This window comes from Ranitomeya imitator, chromosome 4 (assembly GCF_032444005.1).
Source record: "Ranitomeya imitator isolate aRanImi1 chromosome 4, aRanImi1.pri, whole genome shotgun sequence".
Lineage (NCBI taxonomy): Eukaryota > Metazoa > Chordata > Amphibia > Anura > Dendrobatidae > Ranitomeya > Ranitomeya imitator.
The window spans coordinates 521143863-521168262 of NC_091285.1; the positions used below are offsets into that span (position 1 = coordinate 521143863).

Consider the following 24400-nt stretch of genomic DNA (forward strand, 5'->3'; position numbering starts at 1 on the left):
GTACACTGACATGTTGACCTACGATTAGACTGTTGGCAGCTAGAAGGGCCTTCTCCACTGCCATCAATTCTCTGAGGTTGGAAGAACTGGAGCTTTCTTTCTGATTCCAGTGACACTAGAATGGGAGTTGCGACACAACAGCACCCCAGCCTCTTCGACTGGCATCTGTTGTTACTGTTACCAGTGGAGTTTGTATCCAGTCCACACCTTTGAGAAGGTTTGTTTGGATCACCCACCAGGTTAAGGAGGCTTTTACCTTCCCTGGAGTGTATACTCTTCTGTTTGGAAAGTTTGGATTTCCATTCCAGTTTTCCAGAACGCATACCTGCAGAACTCTGGAATGGGCCTGAGCCCACTGGACTGACTGTATGCAGGCCGTCATCGACCCTAGAAGAGACATCGCTATCCGCAGAGTAGGGGACCTTTGTTTTTTGAAGTCTAGGACTTTGGATATCAATTTCTTCCAGTGATCTTCTGGTAAGAAAGTTTTTTGGTTTTCCGAGTCCAACAGGACCCCCAAAAAGGTTATCATTTTTGATGGCAAAACATGAGATTTCTTTAGATTGGGTACCCAACCCAAGAGTTGTAAGATGTTCAGAGTTCTGGCAACCCTCTGTTTGAGAATTTCAGCGGAAGGACCAATGATTAGGTCGTCCAGGTAAGGTACTATGGCGACGTTTTGGCTCCTGATATGAGATACAGCTTCCGCCATGACTCTGGAGAAAACCCTTGGGGCCGAGGAGATCCCAAAGGGAAGAACATTGTACAGAAAATGTAGAATCTTGTGATTAAACTGAACCGCAAATTTCAGGATATGAAAATAGGCATCCTTGAGATCTATTGTTGCCATATATGAATGAGGAGCTATCAGAGGGATGGCTGATTTTACTGACTCCATTTTGAATTTGCGGTAAGTGATGTATTGATTGAGAGCTTTTAGATTTATTATGATCCGGGCTTATCCGGAGGGCTTTTTTACCATGAATGTATGGGAATAATGCCCCCTTCCCTGTTAGTTTACTGGGACCATAGAAATTGCTCTCGAGGTCATTAGATCTTATAACCCCGACATCAATTTTTGAGTCTCCAGAGATGACGGGGTGGTGACTCTTAGGGGGGGGGCTACACGGATAGACTCCATGGAGGCGTCTGCAAGAAACCCAGTTGCTCTATGTAAAATAGGCAAGGAGTCAAACACCTCGTCTCGCGGAGTACCCTGAGAGATGTGGTTCTCTACTTCTTCCATCCAGCGGAAGAGAGACCTTGCTACACAGGTAGATGCAATATTGAGCTTGAGGGCCGAGGTGGAAGTTTCCAAGGATTTTTTGAGTAGGCTTTCAATCTTCCTATCTAAGGGGTCCTTTAACTGGGAGAAGTCCTCGAACGGCAGGACAGTCTTTTTTGCCACCTTAGCCACCTGAACATCTATTTTTGGGACGTTCCATTTAATTGAATCCTCATCCAGAGGAAACCTGTGTAAAGTCTGGCGGGGTGGTAAGCCGTTTCTCTGGAAGTTCCCACTCATTATTGAGCATATCAATGATACTCTTATGTACGGGAAAGCCAAGTTGTTTATCAGTATGTATGCCAAATAACTCATCCTGTATAGTCTGAGGAACGGGTTCCTCTTTTAGCCCCATAGTATTCCGCACTGCGGACACCAATTCTTCAATATGTTCAGATGAAAAAAGATATTTTCTGATTTCGGACGTTTTATGAGGTAGAACATCCTCCCATTTAACTGAGGATGATGCATAAGAGCCATCAGAATCTGAGTCAGAATATTCCTGGATCTTCCTTTTCTTGGGAAGCGATGGACCAGGTGAGGGTGGTGGTGGCGGCGGGGGAGGGGCAAACGTGGCTAAAGAGGTTTGAACCTCCTGTCTGACCAAGGAACGTATCTCTTCTATTAGCGAAGGATGTTCAGCCCGGTTTATTTTGTCCGTACAGGGTTGGCACAATTTTTTCTCCCATTTTAAGGGCAGTTTTTCATTACATACAGCACATTTGCGTTTAGTGGTGGATTTATGGACAGGCTTGTCTCACTGAAACGAGAGAGGGAGCAGTATAAGAAGGTATACTTTTAAACCCACCCTTAAATGGGACCAGTCCCTGCCACACTTACTGGGGCTTGGGGAGCTCTGGGCTCTGCAGCTGCAGGGCAAGAAATGTCCATGCTGAGCAGGCTTACCCGAGACGTCTTCTGCAGCTTTATATAAAAAAATAAATGCTGCCCCAGCGCCTGGCAATTAGCCGTCACCTCCCCCTCCGCAGTCCCAGGCAGGCGTGCGAGGATGCAGCGTGCCTCACACGCCGTTCGGAGGTCCAGAATCCCAGAGGTATTAACGCTCCTGTACAGGAGAGCCCAACCCAGAAGTGAAGCGCCGAAGCACCACGTGATTTCCGGGTCGCCGAACAGCGCGCACAGGAGGGGGAGATGCCGGAGAGCTCAAGGAGGCCTCTGGCAGGGGATCACTGGTCCACTTTACCCCCGCAAGGGGAAGCAGGAGGACCAGGAATGCAGTCCCAGAATCCGAAGGAGACGGGAGCAGAAAAATGGAGGCGGAAGCCCGACCACCAGTTCCCGGCACAAGATTAAGGTATCACTGCTAGAGCCGGCGGCGCAGCGTACCAGGAACCTCTCTATGCCCCATGGGGAACAGGAAAGACACTGGTTAATGGGAGGTGGGAGTGGTTTTTAACCTCTTGTGCTTCCTGTCCCCCATTAGGGTATGGAGACAACCTCCTGGGCTGTCGTGGAAGGCAACTAGAGAAAAAGTAGGCGAAACATTTTACCTGACAAAATGAATCCTCTGTGATCTCCTGCTGTAATGTCAGTATTGTCTTTTGCTTCCTCCCCTGCGCAGCAGATGTGGTATGCTCCGTACACGGTCAGACACAGACAATGAACTTTCGTTAGTGGGAAAACCGCTTTAATGTGACTGGCTTCCTCTGCCTGTAGACACGTCGCACATCTGCTGCGGGGATCAGCCGAATGATTCACTTCGCCTGCGCGGAATTCGAGCAGGTGCAGTAAATCACACCGCCGCTATCTTTGTGCACACAGATAGCGGCGGTCACATTAAAACACTGCATGCGCTCCTCCTGTACAAAGATGGCGACCGTCAGTGAATCATTCGGCTGATCCCGGCGGCGGCGTGTTTGCGATGGTGTCCGCTGGTGGTACCGCGCAAGAGCCTGCGTACGGCGTATACAGTGTGTGTGTGTGTGTGTGTGTGTGTGTGTGTGTGTGTGTGTGTGTGTGTGTGTGTGTGTGTGTGTGTGTGTGTGTGTTACGACGGTGTACCGCTCAAGAGGCTAGTACCACCAGCTGTTTCCATATTGAGACACCCATCACTTGGATGTCCCAATATGGCGGTCGGTGAACTTCTGCCACTTGGAATCCTGGGATCCGGACACATCTGGACAGAACAGGATGTGAAGACATTACAAGGTAAGTATATCTTAATATATAACATTTAGGATAGTAATAATACATGTCTCTCATGGTTTTATCATATGTCCATGATGAGGCGTTCGAAAAGAATAATGCGGAAGTAACATAGTAACATAGTTAGTAAGGCCGAAAAAATACATTTGTCCATCCAGTTCAGCCTATATTCCATCATAATAAATCCCCAGATCTAAGTCCTTCTACAGAACCTAATAATTGTATGATACAATATTGTTCTGCTCCAGGAAGACATCCAGTCCTCTCTTGAACCCCTCAACTGAGTTCGCCATCACCACCTCCTCAGGCAAGCAATTCCAGATTCTCACTGCCCTAACAGTAAAGAATCCTCTTCTATGTTGTGGAAAAACCTTCTCTCCTCCAGACGCAAAGAATGCCCCCTTGTGCCAGTCACCTTCCTTGGTATAAACAGATCCATAGCGAGATATTTGTATTGTCCCCTTATATACAGTGGGGCAAAAAAGTATTTAGTCAGTCAGCAATAGTGCAAGTTCCACCACTTAAAAGATGAGAGGCGTCTGTAATTTACATCATAGGTAGACCTCAACTATGGGAGACAAACTGAGAAAAAAAAAATCCAGAAAAACACATTGTCTGTTTTTTTAACATTTTATTTGCATATTATGGTGGAAAATAAGTATTTGGTCAGAAACAAAATTTCATCTCAATACTTTGTAATATATCCTTTGTTGGCAATGACAGAGGTCAAACGTTTTCTGTAAGTCTTCACAAGGTTGCCACACACTGTTGTTGGTATGTTGGCCCATTCCTCCATGCAGATCTCCTCTAGAGCAGTGATGTTTTTGGCTTTTTGCTTGGCAACACAGACTTTCAACTCCCTCCAAAGGTTTTCTATAGGGTTGAGATCTGGAGACTGGCTAGGCCACTCCAGGACCTTGAAATGCTTCTTACGAAGCCACTCCTTCGTTGCCCTGGCGGTGTGCTTTGGATCATTGTCATGTTGAAAGACCCAGCCACGTTTCATCTTCAATGCCCTTGCTGATGGAAGGAGGTTTGCACTCAAAATCTCACGATACATGGCCCCATTCATTCTTTCATGTACCCGGATCAGTCGTCCTGGCCCCTTTGCAGAGAAACAGCCCCAAAGCATGATGTTTCCACCACCATGCTTTACAGTAGGTATGGTGTTTGATGGATGCAACTCAGTATTCTTTTTCCTCCAAACACGACAAGCTGTGTTTCAACCAAACAGTTCCAGTTTGGTTTCATCAGACCATAGGACATTCTCCCAAAACTCCTCTGGATCATCCAAATGCTCTCTAGCAAACTTCAGACGGGCCCGGACATGTACTGGCTTAAGCAGTGGGACACGTCTGGCACTGCAGGATCTGAGTCCATGGTGGCGTAGTGTGTTACTTATGGTAGGCCTTGTTACATTGGTCCCAGCTCTCTGCAGTTCATTCACTAGGTCCCCCCGCGTGGTTCTGGGATTTTTGCTCACCGTTCTTGTGATCATTCTGACCCCACGGGGTGGGATTTTGCGTGGAGCCCCAGATCGAGGGAGATTATCAGTGGTCTTGTATGTCTTCCATTTTCTAATTATTGCTCCCACTGTCGATTTCTTCACTCCAAGCCGGTTGGCTATTGCAGATTCAGTCTTCCCAGCCTGGTGCAGGGCTACAATTTTGTTTCTGGTGTCCTTTGACAGCTCTTTGGTCTTCCCCATAGTGGAGTTTGGAGTCAGACTGTTTGAGGGTGTGCACAGGTGTCTTTTTATACTGATAACAAGTTTAAACAGGTGCCATTACTACAGGTAATGAGTGGAGGAAAGAGGAGACTCTCAAAGAAGAAGTTACAGGTCTGTGAGAGCCAGAAATCTTGATTGATTGTTTCTGACCAAATACTTATTTTCCACCATAATATGCAAAAAAATGATAAAAAAAACAGACAATGTGATTTTCTGGATTTTTTTTTTCTCAGTTTGTCTCCCATAGTTGAGGTCTACCTATGATGTAAATTACAGATGCCTCTCATCTTTTTAAGTGGTGGAACTTGCACTATTGCTGACTAAATACTTTTTTGCCCCACTGTACTTATACATGGTTATTAGATCGCCCCTCAGTTGTCTTTTTTCTAGACTAAATAATCCTAATTTCGCTAATCTATCTGGGTATTGTAGTTCTCCCATCCCCTTTATTAATTTTGTTGCCCTCCTTTGTACTCTCTCTAGTTCCATTATATCCTTCCTGAGCACCGGTGCCCAAAACTGGACACAGTACTCCATGTGCGGTCTAACTAGGGATATGTACAGAGGCAGTATAATGCTCTCATCATGTGTATCCAGACCTCTTTTAATGCACCCCATGATCCTGTTTGCCTTGGCAGCTGCTGCCTGGCACTGGCTGCTCCAGGTAAGTTTATCATTAACTAGGATCCTCAACTCCTTCTCCCTGTCAGATTTACCCAGTGGTTTCCCGTTCAGTGTGTAATGGTGATATTGATTCCTTCTTCCCATGTGTATAACCTTACATTTATCATTGTTAAACCTCATCTGCCACCTTTCAGCTCAAGTTTCCAACTTATCCAGATCCATCTGTAGCAGAATACTATCTTCTCTTGTATTAACTGCTTTACATAGTTTTGTATCATCTGCAAATATCGATATTTTACTGTGTAAACCTTCTACCAGATCATTAATGAATATGTTGAAGAGAACAGGTCCCAATACCGACCCCTGCGGTACCCCACTGGTCACAGCGACCCAGTTAGAGACTATACCATTTATAACCACCCTCTGCTTTCTATCACTAAGCCAGTTACTAACCCATTTACACACATTTTCCCCCAGACCAAGCATTCTTATTTTGTGTACCAACCTCTTGTGCGGCACGGTATCAAACGCTTTGGAAAAATCGAGATATACCACGTCCAATGACTCACCGTGGTCCAGCCTATAGCTTACCTCTTCATAAAAACTGATTAGATTGGTTTGACAGGAGCGATTTCTCATAAACCCATGCTGATATGGAGTTAAACAGTTATTCTCATTGAGATAATCCAGAATAACATCCCTCAGAAACCCTTCAAATATTTTACCAACAATAGAGGTTAGACTTACTGGCCTATAATTTCCAGGTTCACTTTTAGAGCCCTTTTTGAATATTGGCACCACATTTGCTATGCGCCAGTCCTGCGGAAGTAAAAAAAAAAAAAAAGGCACCTACGATTGGAAATCTATGCAAAGGTGGCAGTTTGGAAAGTCCTAGATGATAGCAATTGCATCTCAGGCACAGTAGCCATTCCCTATACGAGGAGACATTGTGGGGTGACCAAAGCCAATATCACTACCAGCCCACAAATACTGCCATTACAGTCACAGAACCTGGTCAAATAATAGTTTCCAATAAGATAATGTCTTGCGTGCAGTTACATCACAGTAACAAGCATGTGTAATGTTCATTCACGACCCATCTGGTCCCAGCAGCTGTGTGACATGGCTGCACTTACAAATACCTCAATAGTAATGAGCGCTCCTTGGGGACACCAAGCCATGGAACGTGTCCATGGGAACAGAAGATCACAACCACTCCGTTCTTTTTATAATGCCCATTGGGCAAGTTTAGCAGATCCCCTGGGCTGGAGCCTCAACGTACAAGCTACAGCGCCATTAAAAATGGCCGCCCAACAGATGGCAAGCAATGAGAGCTAATACAACAATCCAGCTCTTCCCTCATCGCCCAATGGTCTTCAGCCAGAAGGGGCTGAGGCAAGACAATAGTGGTATCTGAGGGGCTAGTCATGGAGTTCTAGTGTGTCCTAAGGTCGTGTGGCCATTTTCTACCTCACACATCACTGATTTGTACAGAAATGGACATGGTGTACATAATAAGGAGACACAGCAGCATCAATAGTAAAAAGATATAATGTTAAATATAAAAAAATTGTGATATTCTCAACTTCCGGCGGCCCCCGCAGCCTTCCCAATCCTCGATGCTCCCGGCAACTCCCGTTCCGAGTGATGCCTCGCGACAATGACCCCAGATGACGTAGCATCACGCGAGACCGATACATCATCACAGGTCATTGTCGCAGAGTCACTGGGAACGGGAGCATCACTAAGGCCTGGGCTGGATTCGGGGGCCGCCGGAAGGTGAGTATATAACTTTTTTTTTTTTTTTTTTTTTTTTTAATCAGGGATATGGTACCCAGGGCCTGGAGGAGAGTCTCCTCTCCTCCAGACCTGGGTAACATCCACACATGGTCTGCTTACTTTGCGCATGGTGGGCAAAGCCACATGCGGAAAGTAAGCGGATCAATGCATTCCTATGTGTGTGGAATCGCAGTGATTCCGCACAACGAATGAGCATGCTGCGCATTTTTCCGCGATGCAATTCCGCCGTGGAAAAATACGCAGTAGCACAGCATTGCAGAACCCCATTGAATTCAATGAGATGTGTTGTGTGTTTTCACAGCAAAAACGCATACAATCTGCAACGTGTGCACATTGCCTAAGTGATGTACGGACATATACACTGCGCTGCGAAGGTCCATGCTAAAAGGAGTAGTCTACATTTTAGGTTTTTTTTGAGGGAGAGCAAAAGAGAAAGGAATAGAGAACGTGAAGGGAATGAAGAACGTGAAGGGAATGGAGAACGTGAAGGGAATGGAGAACGTGAAGGGAATGGAGAAAGTGAAGGAAATGGAGAAAGTTGTTGTGAATTCTGTGGCTGAGTTCACTTCTGTGGTCACAAGTGGTATTGCAGTCTCTGGGCTTCCTCCCTCAGGTGTTTTGGTGAGCTCGTTGGCTGCCTTGCTATTTAGCTCCACCTGAGTCTGTCTTCCTTGCTCCTTGTCAATGTTCCAGTGTTGGATCTGAGCTACTGCATCTTTCCTTGGGCCTGCTGCTCTGCTAGATAAGTGCTTCTAGTTTGTTTTCTGTTTTTTCTGTCCAGCTTGCTATTAACTTTTGCTGGAAGCTCTGAGAAGCAAAGGGGTGCACCGCCGTGCTGTTAGTTCGGCACGGTGGGTCTTTTTGCCCCTTTGCGTGGTTTTCGTTTTAGGGTTTTTTGTAGACTGCATAGTTCTCTTTGCTATCCTCGCTCTGTCTAGAATATCGGGCCTCACTTTGCTGAATCTATTTCATTCCTACGTTTGTCTTTTCATCTTGCTAACAGTCATTATATGTGGGGGGCTGCCTATTCCTTTGGGGTATTTCTCTGAGGTAAGTCAGGCTTGTATTTCTATCTTCAGGCTAGTCAGCTCCTCAGGCAGTGCCGAGTTGCATAGGTAGTTGTTAGGCGCAATCCACTGCTGCTTATAGTTGTGTGAGGATAGATTAGGTACTGCAGTCTACAGAGATTCCACGTCTCAGAGCTTGTCCTATTGTTTTTGGTTATTGCCAGATCTCTGTATGTGCGCTGATTACTGCACGCTGTGTTGCCTGATTGCCAGCCATAACAGAAAGTGAAGGAAATGGAGAAAGTGAAGGAAATGGAGAAAGTGAAGGGAATGGAGAAAGTGAAGAGGATGGAGAAAGTGAAGAGGATGGAGAAAGTGAAGGAAATGGAGAAAGTGAAGAGGATGGAGAAAGTGAAGAGGATGGAGAAAGTGAAGAGGATGGAGAAAGTGAAGGAAATGGAGAAAGTGAAGGAAATGGAGAAAGTGAAGGAAATGGAGAAAGTGAAGGAAATGGAGAAAGTGAAGGAAATGGAGAAAGTGAAGGAAATGGAGAAAGTGAAGGAAATGGAGAAAGTGAAGGAAATGGAGAAAGTGAAGGAAATGGAGAAAGTGAAGGAAATGGAGAAAGTGAAGGAAATGGAGAAAGTGAAGGAAATGGAGAAAGTGAAGGAAATGGAGAAAGTGAAGGAAATGGAGAAAGTGAAGGAAATGGAGAAAGTGAAGGGAATGGAGAAAGTGAAGGGAATGGAGAAAGTGAAGAGGATGGAGAAAGTGAAGGAAATGGAGAAAGTGAAGGAAATGGAGAAAGTGAAGGAAATGGAGAAAGTGAAGGGAATGGAGAAAGTGAAGGGAATGGAGAAAGTGAAGGGAATGGAGAAAGTGAAGGGAATGGAGAAAGTGAAGGAAATGGAGAAAGTGAAGAGGATGGAGAAAGTGAAGGGAATGGAGAAAGTGAAGGGAATGGAGAAAGTGAAGGGAATGGAGAAAGTGAAGGGAATGGAGAAAGTGAAGGGAATGGAGAAAGTGAAGGAAATGGAGAAAGTGAAGGGAATGGAGAAAGTGAAGGGAATGGAGAAAGTGAAGGGAATGGAGAAAGTGAAGAGGATGGAGAAAGTGAAGGAAATGGAGAAAGTGAAGGGAATGGAGAAAGTGAAGGGAATGGAGAAAGTGAAGAGGATGGAGAAAGTGAAGGAAATGGAGAAAGTGAAGGAAATGGAGAAAGTGAAGGGAATGGAGAAAGTGAAGGGAATGGAGAAAGTGAAGGGAATGGAGAAAGTGAAGGGAATGGAGAAAGTGAAGGAAATGGAGAAAGTGAAGGGAATGGAGAAAGTGAAGGGAATGGAGAAAGTGAAGGAAATGGAGAAAGTGAAGGAAATGGAGAAAGTAAAGGAAATGGAGAAAGTGAAGGAAATGGAGAAAGTGAAGGAAATGGAGAAAGTGAAGGAAATGGAGAAAGTGAAGGGAATGGAGAAAGTGAAGGGAATGGAGAAAGTGAAGAGGATGGAGAAAGTGAAGGAAATGGAGAAAGTGAAGGAAATGGAGAAAGTGAAGGGAATGGAGAAAGTGAAGGGAATGGAGAAAGTGAAGGGAATGGAGAAAGTGAAGGAAATGGAGAAAGTGAAGGAAATGGAGAAAGTGAACTGAATGGAGAAAGTGAAGAGGATGGAGAAAGTGAAGGAAATGGAGAAAGTGAAGGAAATGGAGAAAGTGAAGGAAATGGAGAAAGTGAAGGAAATGGAGAAAGTGAAGGAAATGGAGAAAGTGAAGGGAATGGAGAAAGTGAAGGGAATGGAGAAAGTGAAGGAAATGGAGAAAGTGAAGAGGATGGAGAAAGTGAAGAGGATGGAGAAAGTGAAGAGGATGGAGAAAGTGAAGGAAATGGAGAAAGTGAAGGAAATGGAGAAAGTGAAGGGAATGGAGAAAGTGAAGGAAATGGAGAAAGTGAAGAGGATGGAGAAAGTGAAGAGGATGGAGAAAGTGAAGAGGATGGAGAAAGTGAAGGATATGGAGAAAGTGAAGGAAATGGAGAAAGTGAAGGAAATGGAGAAAGTGAAGGAAATGGAGAAAGTGAAGGAAATGGAGAAAGTGAAGGAAAATGAGGAAGTGAGGGAAATGGAGAAAGTGAAAGGAATAGAAAAAGTGAAATGCATACAGAAAGTGAAATGCATACAGAAAGTGAAATCTATACAGAAAGTGAAAGGCATATCGCAATACAAAGTAGAGAAAGAAAGAAAGAGAAAGAATAAGAGAAAGGAGGGAGCAGAGAAATTTTGTATGAAACCCAATTGCAAACATGATGTTTAGCCCTAGATAAATGCATTAATGGGGTTGTCCAGGTCAAAAGGCTACAGTTCCTGTATGGAACAGCAGACTGCCGAATCAGACAGTGTCCGGCACACATGTTGTAATTACACGATTGTCATGCTAGTGGTTATGTGTCAATTAGATGCACTTGGCTTTGCTCCATACAGAGAGATCGAACATAAGTGTGACAGGGACACTGGTGCCGTATCGGAGGGGAGATGTGTGTCACAATGGTTACTTTCCTCCATGATGTGAAAGCCATGAGTGCTTTCTCCAGCATAAAACGTGCTGAGAGCAATCCAGTGGCTATATTTTTTCCTGGCTTTCATGGTGGGTAGGTCAGAGATGGGCGGGACGCCTACCCACCATATCTCCACCTCCAGGGTGAGGCTGGAGGGATTTAAATGTCCAGCTGTCTGTGTGGAGGAAAGGAAGCCTCCTGACTGCTAGCTCCTGCCAGAGCTGCCTTATGTGATGGAGGAACTGGACAGGACTGTATAGGAACTTTTTATTTTCATTTCAGCCAGAAAAGCTGTTTATCCATTACCAGTTTGGGTTTTTGGTTTATGATGCAATAAACCACCCAGAGACTAACCACACGTGTGCCTGTGTTCTACCTCAAGGAGCAGCTAAGTGAGCCGACCTTCCACAACAGATAGATTAGATAGACAGATCTCTCTGTCTCCATTATCTATCACACAACTGCAATACTGGATGCTGCAAGAATCCCCTCTCTTCAGGAATTCATTTTTTACAGACTGAACACAGAAGCGGCTGTTCTATGTACTCCAGGCTCCTGAGTTTTGCAGGACGCACGGCCTCACAATGACTGAGCCACAGTCCATCACTGCACAATCCCACCAGTCACCCATTGACACATCACAGGGAATGCTTAATAACTATGGTGCCCACACAGATAAGTCACATTTCCCCTGGAGCAAAATCCATATACACTGTACAAAGTCTAGTGTGTACAGTCTGAAAATATGCTTTTTTATGGATCATTGTACACTATAAATTTTCAACTTTTAAATTCTTTATTTTAAAAGGGGTTGTCCGCTGCTCGGACAACCCTTTCTGAATCCCTAGAATGCTTTTACTCCTCTTTGATGCGGCACCAGCAGAAATGGCACTGGCTCTCCTGGGCCAATAAGGGTTGGCTTCACTCTCCTCTCCTATGGATGCATCACATACATCCAGACAAAAAATGCTGCTGCTTTCTCAGTTCCTTACATTGCTGTATGTGATTCGTCCAAAAGTGGGCAGAGTCAAGTCAGCTCTGACAGGCTGCAGGGATCGCGTGACACAAAAATGTCAAGCAAACCCCGGGACACCAGTGCCAACACTGAAGGAAAGGCGCTGGCACCAGAGAGGAGTATAAGTATTATTTTACAAGGGGGAAACATAGGGATTCAGCCTAGCCTTTAGTTTATCACTATGGTCGAAAGTTTTCTAAGCATGAGAATTCAATTGTAATTACCATGCTTCCATATATTACTCATACATTCATTTTTACAATACACTTAAAGCCAGAACGACTGACAGAGCAGCTCTGCATTCTATTACACAGAGCAGAAACAATTACTAAAATGTGAATAATCTCCCTCTTTATTTAATCATAAAACAACCCCCTTCAAAAGAGTGCCATCAGCCCCAAAGTTAAAAATCACTAAATACAGGTTGTTATTGCCATCTGCTGCACCCTGTAGATCAGTACAGAAACTGCACAGGATCAGTCACAGCGCCACACTCTGGGTAGTGGCCATAAAAGGTACTGTAGTTCATGCCTATAGTGAAAGTAGACAGGTGAGAGCCAGTACCACGAAGGTCCACACCACAAACTGAATAAATAATTTTGTCATTTAGGATTCCAAGAAAGCTGGGTCCAAAATTCTGATTTTCCCAGGATTGAGCAATAGGGCTATGCTAGGAGGTGTGATGGTTGTAACAAACACGGTGGATACTAGAAATCATCAATACCTTACCTGGAAATCAGAGGGACTGCTGCTAATCTGGTTTACATTTGGCAAGGAGCCACCATAGTACTGAGCCCGAGTCTGTGCAAGTTGCAACTGCTGCAGCTTCTGGAACTGAACCTGAAAAGCAAAAATGGATACTGTTAATTAAAGGAAGTCTGTAAAAGTGTGAGACCGTTAGGCGGACAAGCGATGTACTTTAGAGGCGGCCCGGAGTCCGAAGCGTGTGGAGATTAGTAGTCTCTAAAGCATCTCATACCGGTCAGCTTACTATAAGTGATGATCTAACGTACCGCCATTTACAAAAACGTTATGGCTCAGATTCACCCAGACTCATGCAGTTCTAGATGAGGGAGCGTGGTGGAGTCAGACATTTTAGTGGAGAAACTGACAAAAAAAATAGAAGAGTCGCAAAACTTAACCAACCTCACCGCCACTGTTATCCCATCCCTAACCAACTTCTTCAATCTATCACTAACTTCTGGCACCTTCCCTTCTGCTTTCAAACATGCACAATCACGCCTATCCTGAACCCCTTAGTGACAGAGCCAATTTGGTACTTAATGACCGAGACAATTTTTACAATTCTGATCACTGTCACTTTATGAGGTTATAACTCTGGAACGCTTCAACTGATCCCGCTGATTCTGAGATTGCTTTTTCGTGACATATTGTACTTCATGTTAGTGGTAACATTTCTTCGATATTACTTGCGATTATTTATGGAAAAAAGAGAAATATGGCGAAAATTTTTAAAATTTTGCAATTTTCAAACTTTGTATTTTTATGTCCTTAAATCAGAGAGATATGTCACGAAAAATAGTTAATAAATAACATTTCCCACATGTCTACTTAACATCAGCACAATTTTGGAAACAAATTTTGTTTTGTTAGGGAGTTATAAGGGTTAAAAGTTGACCAGCAATTTCTCATTTTTACAACACCATTTTTTTGGGGGACCACATCACATTTGAAGTCATTGTGAGGGGTCTATATGATAGAAAATAACCAAGTGTGACACCATTCTAAAAACTGCACCCCTCAAGGTGCTCAAAACCACATCCAAGAAGTTTATTAACCCTTTACGTGCTTCACAGGAACTGAAACAATGTGGAAGGAAAAAATGAACATTTAACTTTTTTTTGCAAACATCTTAATTCAGAACCATTTTTTTTATTTTCACATGTGTAAAAACAGAAATGTAACCATAAATTTTGTTATGCAATTTCTCCTGAATACGTCAATACCCCATATGTGGGGGTAAACCACTGTTTGGGCGCACCGCAGAGCTTGGAAGTGAAGGAGCGCCGTTTGACTTTTTCAATGCAGAATTGCCTGGAATTGAGATCGGACGCCATGTCACGTTTAGAGAGCCCCTGATGTGCCTAAACAGTGGAAACTCCCCACAAGTGACCCCATTTTGGAAACTAGACCCCTTAACCCCTTTCTGACATCGGACGTACTATCCCGTCGAGGTGGGGTGGGCCCCTATGACCACGGACAGGATAGTACGTCCAGCGCGATCGGCGGCGCTCACGGGGGAGCGTGGCCGGGTGTCAGCTGCCTATCGCAGCTGATATCCGGCACTATGTGCCAGGAGCGGTCACGGACCGCCCCCTGGCACACCACGATCAAAGATAATTGCGATGTGCCGGCGGTGCAGGGAAGCATCGCGCAGGGAAGGGGCTCCCTGCGGGCTTCCCTGAGCCCCCCGCAGCAACGCAATGTGATTGCGTTGCTGCGAGGGTCTTACCTCCCTCCCTGCCTGCTCCAGACCCGGATCCAAGATGGCCGAGGATCCGGGTCCTGCAGGGAGGGAGGTGGCTTCACAGCGCCTGCTCAGAGCAGGCACTGTGAAGGCTGTACTGCTCTAAGTGAGATCAGTGATCTGACAGAGTGCTGTGCACACTGTCAGATCACCAATCTGTGATGTCCCCCCCGGGACAAAGTAAAAAAAAAAATTTCCAAATGTGTAAAAAAAAAATAAAACAAATATTCCTAAATAATGAAAAAAAAAAAAAATATTATTCCCATAAATACATTTCTTTATCTAAATAAATAAAAAAAAACAATACAAGTACATATATTTAGTATCGCCGCGTCCGTAACGGCACGACCTATAAAACTGGCCCACTAGTTAACCCCTTCAGTAAACACCGTAAGAAAAAAAAAAAAAAAAACGAGGCAAAAAACAACGCTTTATTATCATACCGCCGAACAAAAAGTGGAACACCACGCGATCAAAAAGACAGATATAAATAACCATGGTACCGCTGAAAGCGTCATCTTGTCCCGCAAAAAACGAGCCGCGATACAGCATCATCAGCAAAAAAATAAAAAAGTTATAGTCCTGAGAATAAAGCGATGCAAAAATAATTATTTTTTCTATAAAATAGTTATCGTATAAAAGCGCCAAAACATAAAAAAATGATATAAATGAGGTGTCGCTGTAATCGTACTGACCCAAAGAATAAAACTGATCGATCAATTTTACCAAAAGCAGAACGGTATAAACGCCTCCCCCAAAAGAAATTCATGAATAGCTGGTTTTTGGTCATTCTGCCTCACAAAAATCGGAATAAAAAGCGATCAAAAAATGTCACGTGCCCGAAAACGTTATTAATAAAAACGTCAACTCGTCCCGCAAAAAACAAGACCTCACATGACTCTGTGGACCAAAATATGGAAAAATTATAGCTCTCAAAATGTGGTAATGCAAAAAAGATTTTTTGCAATAAAAAGCGTCTTTCAGTGTGTGACGGCTGCCAATCATAAAAATCCGCTAAAAAACCCACTAAAAGTAAATCAAACCCCCCCCCCCCTCATCACCCCCTTAGTTTGGGAAAAATTAAAAAATGTATTTATTTCCATTTTCAGGCTAGGGTTAGGGCTAGGGTTAGGGCTAGGGCTACAGTTTGGGTTGGGGCTACAGTTAGGGTTAGGGTTTAGATTACATTTACAGTTGGGAATAGGGTTGGGATTAGGGTTAGGGGTGTGTCAGGGTTAGAGGTGTGGTTAGGGTTACCGTTGGAATTAGGGTTAGGGGTGTGTTTGGATTAGGGTTTCAGTTATAATTGGGGGGTTTCCACTGTTTAGGCACATCAGGGGCTCTCCAAACGCGACATGGCGTCCGATCTCAATTCCAGCCAATTCTGCATTGAAAAAGTAAAACAGTGCTCCTTCCCTTCCGAGCTCTCCCGTGTGCCCAAACAGGGGTTTACCCCAACATATGGGGTATCAGCGTACTCAGGACAAATAGGACAACAACTGTTGGGGTCAAATTTCTCCTGTTACCCTTGGGAAAATACAAAACTGGAGGCAAAAAAATAATTTTTGTAAGAAAAAAAAAAGATTTTCTATTTTTACGGCTCTGCGTCATAAACTGTAGTGAAACACTTGGGGGTTCAAAGTTCTCACAACACATCTAGATAAGTTCCCTGGGGGTCTAGTTTCCAATATGGGGGCACTTGTGGGGAATTTCTACTGTTTAGGTACATTAGGGGTTCTGCAAACCCAATGTGACACCTGCAGACCATTCCATCTAAGTCTGCATTCAAATGGCACTCCTTCCCTTCCGAGCCCTCCCATGCGCCCAAACAGTGGTTTCCCCCCACATATGGGGTATCAGCGCACTCAGGACAAATTGGACAACAAATTTTGGGGTCCAATTTCTCCTGTTACCCTCGGGAAAATACAAAACTGGGGGCTAAAAAATAATTTTTGTGGGAAAAAATTTTTGTTTTATTTTTACGGCTCTCCATTATAAACTTCTGTGAAGCCCTTGGTGGGTCAAAGCGCTCACCACACATCTAGATAAGTTCCTTAGGGGGTCTACTTTCCAAAATGGTGTCACTTGTGGGGGGTTTCAATGTTTAGGCACATCAGTGGCTCTCCAAACGCAACATGGCGTCCCATCTCAATTCCTGTCTATTTTGCATTGAAAAGTCAAACGGCGCTCCTTCCCTTCCGAGCTCTCCCATCCGCCCAAACAGTGGTTTACCCCCACATGTGGGGTATTGGCGTACTCAGGACAAATTGTACAACAATGCTTGGGGTCCATTTTCTCCTGTTACGCTTGGTAAAATAAAACAAATTGGAGCTGAATTAAATTTTTTGTGAAAAAAAGTTAAATGTTCATTTTTAAACATTCAAAAAATTCCTGTGAAGCACCAGAAGGGTTAATAAACTTCTTGAATGTGGTTTTAAGCACCTTGAGGGGTGTAGTTTTTAGAATGGTGTCACACTTGGGTATTTTCTATCATATAGACCCCTCAAAATGACTTCAAATGAGATGTGGTCCCTAAAAAAAAAATGGTGTTGTAGAAATGAGAAATTGCTGGTCAACTTTTCACCCTTATAACTCCCTAACAAAAAAAATTTTGTTTCCAAAATTGTGCTGATGTAAAGTAGACATGTGGGAAATGTTACTTATTAAGTATTTTGTGTGACATGTCTGTGATTTAATTGCATAAAAATTCAAAGTTGGAAAATTGCGAAATATTCATATTTTTCGCCAAATTTCCGTTTTTTTCACAAATAAACGCAGGTACTATCAAAGAATTTTTACCATTGTCATTAAGTACAATATGTCACGAGAAAACAATGTCAGATTCACTGGGATCCGTTGAAGCGTTCCAGAGTTATAACCTCATAAAGGGACAGTGGTCAGAATTGTAAAAATTGGCCCGGTCATTAACGTGCAAACCACCCTTGGGGGTAAAGGGGTTAAGGAACTTATCTAGATGTGTGGTGTGCACTTTGAACCCCCATGTGCTTCACAGACGTTTATAACGTAGAGCCGTGGGGGGGGGGGAGGAAAAAGAAAAAAAAAATAAATAAATAAAAAATCGCTTTTCTACAAAAATGATCTTTTGGCCCCCAAATTTTTATTTTCACAAGGGTAACAGGAGAAATTAGACCACAAAAGTTGTTGTGCGATTTCTCCTGAGTACGTTGATACCCAATATGTGGGGGTAAACCACTGTTTGGGCGCACCGCAGAGCTTGGAAGAGAAGGAGTGCCGTTTTACTTTTTCAATGTAGAATTGTCTGGAATTGAGATCGGACGCCATGTCGCGTTTGGAGAGCCCCTGATGTGCCTAAACAGTAGTAACCCCCCACAAGTGACCCCGTTTTGGAAACTAGACCCCCCAAGGAACTTATATAGAAGTGTGGTGAGAACTTTGAATGCCCAAGTGCTTCACAGAAGTTTATAATGCAGAGTCATAAAAATAAAAAATATTTTTTTTTCCACAAAAAAGATTTTGTAGCCCCCAAGTTTTTATTTTCACGAGGGTAACAGGAGAAATTGGACCACAGAGGTTGTTGTCCAATTTATCCCGAGTACGCTGATGCCCCATATGTGGGGGTAACCCACTGTTTGGGCGCACGGCAGGGCTCAGAAGGGAGGGAGCACCATTTGACTTTTGAGCGCAAAATTGGCTGTCGTGTTTGGAGACCCCCTGATGTACCTAAACAGTGGAAACCCCCCAATTCTAGCTCCAACCCTAACCCCAACACACCCCTAACCCTAATCCCAACCCGATCCATAATCCTAATCACTAACCCTAACCATAATCACAACCCTTACCCCAAAACAACCCTAATGTCAACCCTAACCATAACCCTAATCAAAACCCTAAATCCAACACACCCCTAATCCTAATCTCAACCCTAACCTCAAACCTAACCCTAATCCCAATACACCCCTAATCACAACCCTAACCTTAACCCTAATCCCAAACCTAACCCTAATCCCAAGCGTAACCCTAATGCCAACCCTAACCCTAATCCAAACCCCAACCCTAATCCCAACTCTAACCCTAACTTTAGCCCCAACCCTAACTTTAGCCCCAACCCTAAGGCTACTTTCACACTTGCGTCGTTTGGCATCCGTCGCAATTCGTCGTTTTGGACAAGAAACGGATCCTGCAAATGTACCCGCAGGATGCGTTTTTTGCCCATAGACTTGTATTGCCGACGGATCGTGACGGATGGCCACACGTCGCGTCCGTCGTGCACTGGATCAGTGTTTTGGCGGACCGTCAGCACAAAAAAACGTTCAATGTAAAGTTTTTTGAACGTCGCATCCGCCATTTCTGACAGCGCATGCGTGGCCGTAACTCCGCCCCCTCCTCCCCAGGACATAGATTGGGCAGCGGATGCGTTGAAAAACTACATCTGCTGCCCACGCTGTGCACAATTTTCACAACGTGCGTCGGTATGTCGGGCCGATGCATTGCGACGGCCCCGTACCGACGTAAGTGTGAAAGCCTAACCCTAAATTTAGCGCCAACCCTAACCCTAAATTTAGCCCCAACCCTAACCCTAAATTTAGCCCCAGTCCTAACCCTAATCTTAGCACCAACTCCTCTTCTCCTGCCGGCCAGCCGATGGAGACAGATGGCGGGCGCACTGCGCATGCGCCCGCCATTTTCTTTTCCCCGGCGGCCAGGAGGAGCAGCAGGAGGACCCAGAGACACCGGTGAGTATGGTAGGGTCCCTGAATCCCCCTATTTCTCTGTCCTCCGATGTGCGATCACATCAGAGGACAGAGAATTACACTTTGCTTTTTTTTTTTTTTTTTTTTTTGCGGTCGCCGGTAAACAGTTAGCCGAGACCCCAAAGATTCTCCCGGGGCCGGCCGGCGGGCGCACTGCGCCCGCCATTTTGAAGATGGCGGCGCCCATCGGGAGCCACGAGGAGCACCGGGGGAGACAGGTGAGTATCGGGGGGCGATCGGGGACCCCTTTTCTCTGTCCTCTGATGTGCGATCACATCGGAGGACAGAGAAATTAAAAAGAAATCGCGTTTTGTTTTTTTTTGCGATCGCCGGTAAACGGTTAATTACCGGCGATCGCAAATGCTGGGGTCGGTAAACAAAACCCCGAATCATGTTCTCTGGGGTCTCTGGGACCCCGGAGAAAATCCGACTCTGGGGGGGCGCTATTTACTTTTTCCACAGCGCCGTTAATTAACGGCGCTGTGGTTTAAGTACCCTTAGCGGCCGCCGTTAAAAGGCGTATCGGCGGTCGCTAAGGGGTCGCTAAGGGGTTAAAAAGCCATCACTGCTCCCATTCACTTCCAAACTCCTGGAGCAGAGCGTCCATGCTGAACTTTCCTCCCATCTCAAACGACGCAAGTGTCGTTTTGGGGAAAAAACGCATCCTGCAAATGCGCCCGCAGGATGCGTTTTTTTCCCATAGACTTGTATTGCCGACGGATCACGACGCATGGCCTTACGTCGCGTTCGTCGTGCACTGGATCCGTCGTGTTTTGGCAGACAATCGTCACGAAAAAACATTCAAGGGAACATTTTTTCGTACGTCACATCCTGCATTTCCTACCACACATGCGCGGCCGGACCTCTGCCCCCTCTTCCCCGGGACTTTAGAATGGGCAGCGGATGCATTGAAAAACTGCATCCGCTGTCCACGTTGTGCCGAATTTTCACAACGTCCGTCGGTACGTTGCGCCGACGCTTAGCGACGGCCGCGTACCGACGCAAGTGTGAAAGAAGCCCTAGGCTTTTCGCGACGATGGTCCGCCAAAACACGACAGATCCAGTGCACGACAGACACGACGTATGGCCATGCGTCGCGATCCGTCAGCAATACAAGTCTATGGGAAAAATCGCATCCTGCGGGCACATTTGCAGGATGCCTTTTATTCCCAAAACGGCGGATTGAGATGGAGGCCAAACGACGCAAGTGTGAAAGTAGCTGCTCTTTGACAATTTACAATCTGGTTTCCGCCCCACTACTCAACTGAGACTGCCCTGACTAAAATTGCCAACGACCTATTTACAGCCAAAGCGAACGGACAATACTCTATACTCCTCCTCCTAGACCGGTCCTCTGCTTTTGAAACAGTTGACCACTGCCTCCTACTACAGATACTCTCCTCCTTTGGCATGAAAGACCTCCCTCTATCCTGGATCTCCTCATACCTTTCCAACCGCACATTCAGCGTCTCCCACATTACCTCCTCATCAAACCCCCTCTTTGTTGGGAGTCCCCCAAGGCTCTGTTCTAGGACCCCTACTCTTCTCAATCTATACACTTGGCCTGGGACAACTCAAAGTCCTATGGCTTCCGGTACCATCTACATGCTGATGACACTCAGATCTACCTTTCTGGCCCAGACGTCACCTCTCTGCTGTCCAGAATCCCAGAGTGTCTATCAGCCATATCCTCCTTCTCCTCTCGCTTCCTCAAACTCAATGTGGACAAATCTGAACTCCTCACCTTTCTACCATCTCACAGATCTTCCTGACCCATCTATCGCAATTAACGACATCACACTTTTCCCCCGTACCTGAAGTCCACTGCCTCGGAGTAACCCTTGGCTCTGCACTGTCCTTCAAACCGCACATCCAAGCTCTTTCCACCTCCTGTCGCCTTTACCTCAAACATATCTCCAGAATCCGTCCCTTCGTCAACCGTCAATCGACTAAAATGCTTGTACATGCCCTCATCATCTCCTGCCGTAACTACTGCAACATCCTTTTCTATAGCCTCCCTGCTAACCTGCTCTCCAGTCCATCCTTAGAGGGAATCTGTCACCCCAAAAATGGCCTATAAACTAAGGCCACCAGCATCAGGGGCTTATCTACAGCTTTCTGTAATGCTGTAGTTAAGCCTCGATGTATCCTGAAAGATAAGAAAAACAGGTTAAATTATACTCACCCAGGGGCGGTCCGGTGCGATGGGCGTCGTGGTCCGGCGCCTCCCATCTTCTTCAGATGTCGTTCTCTTCTTGTTGCGGCTCCTGCACAGGCGTACTTTGTCTGCCGGGTTGAGGGCAGAGCAAAGTACTGCAGTGCGCAGGCGCCGGGAAAGGTTAAAGAGGCCCGGCACCTGCGCACTGCAGTACTTTGCTCTGCCCATCAGACTGGACCGCAGCGGGACTGCCCCTGGGTGGGTATAATATAGCCTGCTTTTCTTATCTTGCAGGATACATTGCGGGCTTATCTATAGCATTACAGAATGCTATAGATAAGCCTGTGGCTATGCCGGTGGCCTTAGTTTATAGTCCATTTTTGTGGTGACAGATTCCCTTTAACTCTGCTGCCCGACTAATTCATCTCGCTACTCCTCCGCTTCCCCCCATCTGCCAATCTCTTTACTGGCTCCCAGTCTGTCAGCGTATCCAGTTCACATTACTAACACTGACCTCCAAAGCCATCCATAACCTTTCTCCTCCATCTATCTCTGAACTAATCTCCCGATATCTTCCCTCACAATCTCCGGTCCTCCCAAGACCTCCTTCTCTCCTCCACACTTATTTGCCCCTCACCTAATCGCCTCCAAGACTTCTGCCGAATATCCCCCATCCTCTGGAATTCTTTGCCCCAACACATCTGACTACTAACCACATTCGGATCCTTCAGATGGAACCTTAAAACCCATCTCTTCAGGAAAGTCTACAGCCTGCACTGACCCCGCTGACTCCCCACCACTACCGGAGCTACCGTCTCACCAACACCGGAGCTGCTGCAACCCTCAACCTATTGTCTCCTTCCCCACCATCCTGTAGAATGTAAGCCCGCAAGGGCAGGGTCCTCGCCCCTCTGTATCAGTCTGTAATTGTTAGTTTACTGTAAGTGATATCTGTAATTTGTATGTAAACCCTTCTCATGTACAGCACCATGGAATCAATGGTGCTTTATAAATAAATAATAACTTAGCGCTGCACAAAAATGTAGAGTTTCAAAGGAATTTAAGCCAGAATTTTGGTGTAATCGCTTTAATGAATAAAGGCCCATGAGCCGGATTCACTAAGATTGGCGCTGTGACACTAAAGTGATGTAAATTTGGAGAAATTATCCTTGGCACACCCTGTCTCGCTAAAGCTCTGCCTACTATGGTGGAGATGCTGTGAACTGGTTTACAAATGCCAAATATAACATTTCTGCACAACTTTCTGTTGAGCAAAAACTTTGCAACATTTCAAGGCGTTTTTCTCTAAAAAAAAAACAAAAAAAAAAAACTGCAGCACCACCTTGATGAATCGGGCTCTTTAGGTTGGAAACATTCACTGATACATGGAGAGGCCTACAATATTCATGGGGATATTATTGCTCACAATACTGCAGACTGGGACAATAGCTCAGCGGTGATAAATGCACACAGCCTAAAAAGTACTTCTGCTGTTGCCTTGTTTAGTTCACATGAAGTTACCTAAACCATCAATTCCCTAAATATAAAGCTCTTCACACACACGGCCAAGTGAGTAGAGGGGAATCAACCACTTCCAGACACTTCTGATCTGATTTACTGCATCTCCAGTGACTAAGGAACCAGCCTGTTGAAATCCCACATTGCCCATCCTTCATCTGGCACTGGGAGGGAACCTGAATACCTATGTACACATTAGATGGTCGGCTTGCCAAGCCAAAGCTGGCCTGCCATGTAGTCCTCCAATTCATGAGCTCTGTATAATCCCACCCCCACTACTGATCGGCAGCTTTCTGCCTATGCACAGTGCACACAAAGCTGCCAATCAATGGTGTGGGCGGAGCTATACAGAGCTCAGCATTTAGAGAACTGCTAAATCTGCACCAGAGAAAACAGTGATCTTATCAACAGGACAGCAGGCTGCTCAGTAAAGGATACATTGCTGGAATCAGGGTATTCGCAAAAAGAGAGGAAATAGGCACAGCTCATATGTATTAGAAAAAAGTGTACTACATATGTATTGAAAATCATAAGAGGAAAGTAGAAAAGGTATATATTATATCTACATACACACACATATATATATATATATATATATATATATATATATATATATATATATATATATATATATATATATATATATATACACACACACAGCACAAAAAGTTCATATCATCTCCTTTTTGCCCCATTGAAAAATAAGCAATTAAAAAAAAAAAAAATAATGAATGTTTAGTATTGCTGAGTTCAGAAAAATCCAGTCTAGCCAAATATTAAATAAAATGAATCATTTGGTAAAACAAATGCCAGAATTATGTTTTTTGTCAAACAACATTGCTGTAAAAAGGGCGATCAAAACATTGTATCAATAAAAACATTAGCTCAGATTGCATGAAATGAGACATGACCCAGCTCCAGATTACAAAATATGGAGAAGCTACGGGTCTTGGAAGATGATGACAAGCAATTTTTTGCTTTATTTCCAAATTTTGACAAAAAAAAAAATCCCATTTAAATAAATAAATAAAAACTGGTGAATTAATGCATCAGTTCAAAACAGATGAAACTTGGATGTAGCTCTGAAGTACAGCCTGCCTTCATGGTTTCAGCTGTGTCCCATAAATCTCTATAGATATTAATGGCAGAGTCTGATCTGCAAAATGGAGGAGAAAAGGAGCTGCTCTGAGATTCACTGATGGGAGACAGACCCGTTTTGCAAAACTGATGTTTACGGCTCAATGAAACCATGCACTGTCCGAGAATAAACAAACCGCACTAGGACAGGTCACACGGATCTGTGAATGTGCCTTACTCACCCTCCCCAGGTCC

General features: G+C 44.8%; 1 protein-coding gene across 3 annotated transcripts in view; it reads right to left on the reverse strand.

Annotated features, from left to right (window-relative positions):
- Positions 1-24400, reverse strand: part of CRTC3 (CREB regulated transcription coactivator 3) — a 198258-nt gene that overhangs the window by 141363 nt on the left and 32495 nt on the right. For all 3 annotated transcript variants that reach the window (XM_069766119.1, XM_069766116.1, XM_069766118.1), the window contains exon 2: positions 12901-13011. In XM_069766119.1, the coding sequence (XP_069622220.1) occupies positions 12901-13011 (111 nt within the window). The remainder of the gene's footprint in view (positions 1-12900; positions 13012-24400) is intronic.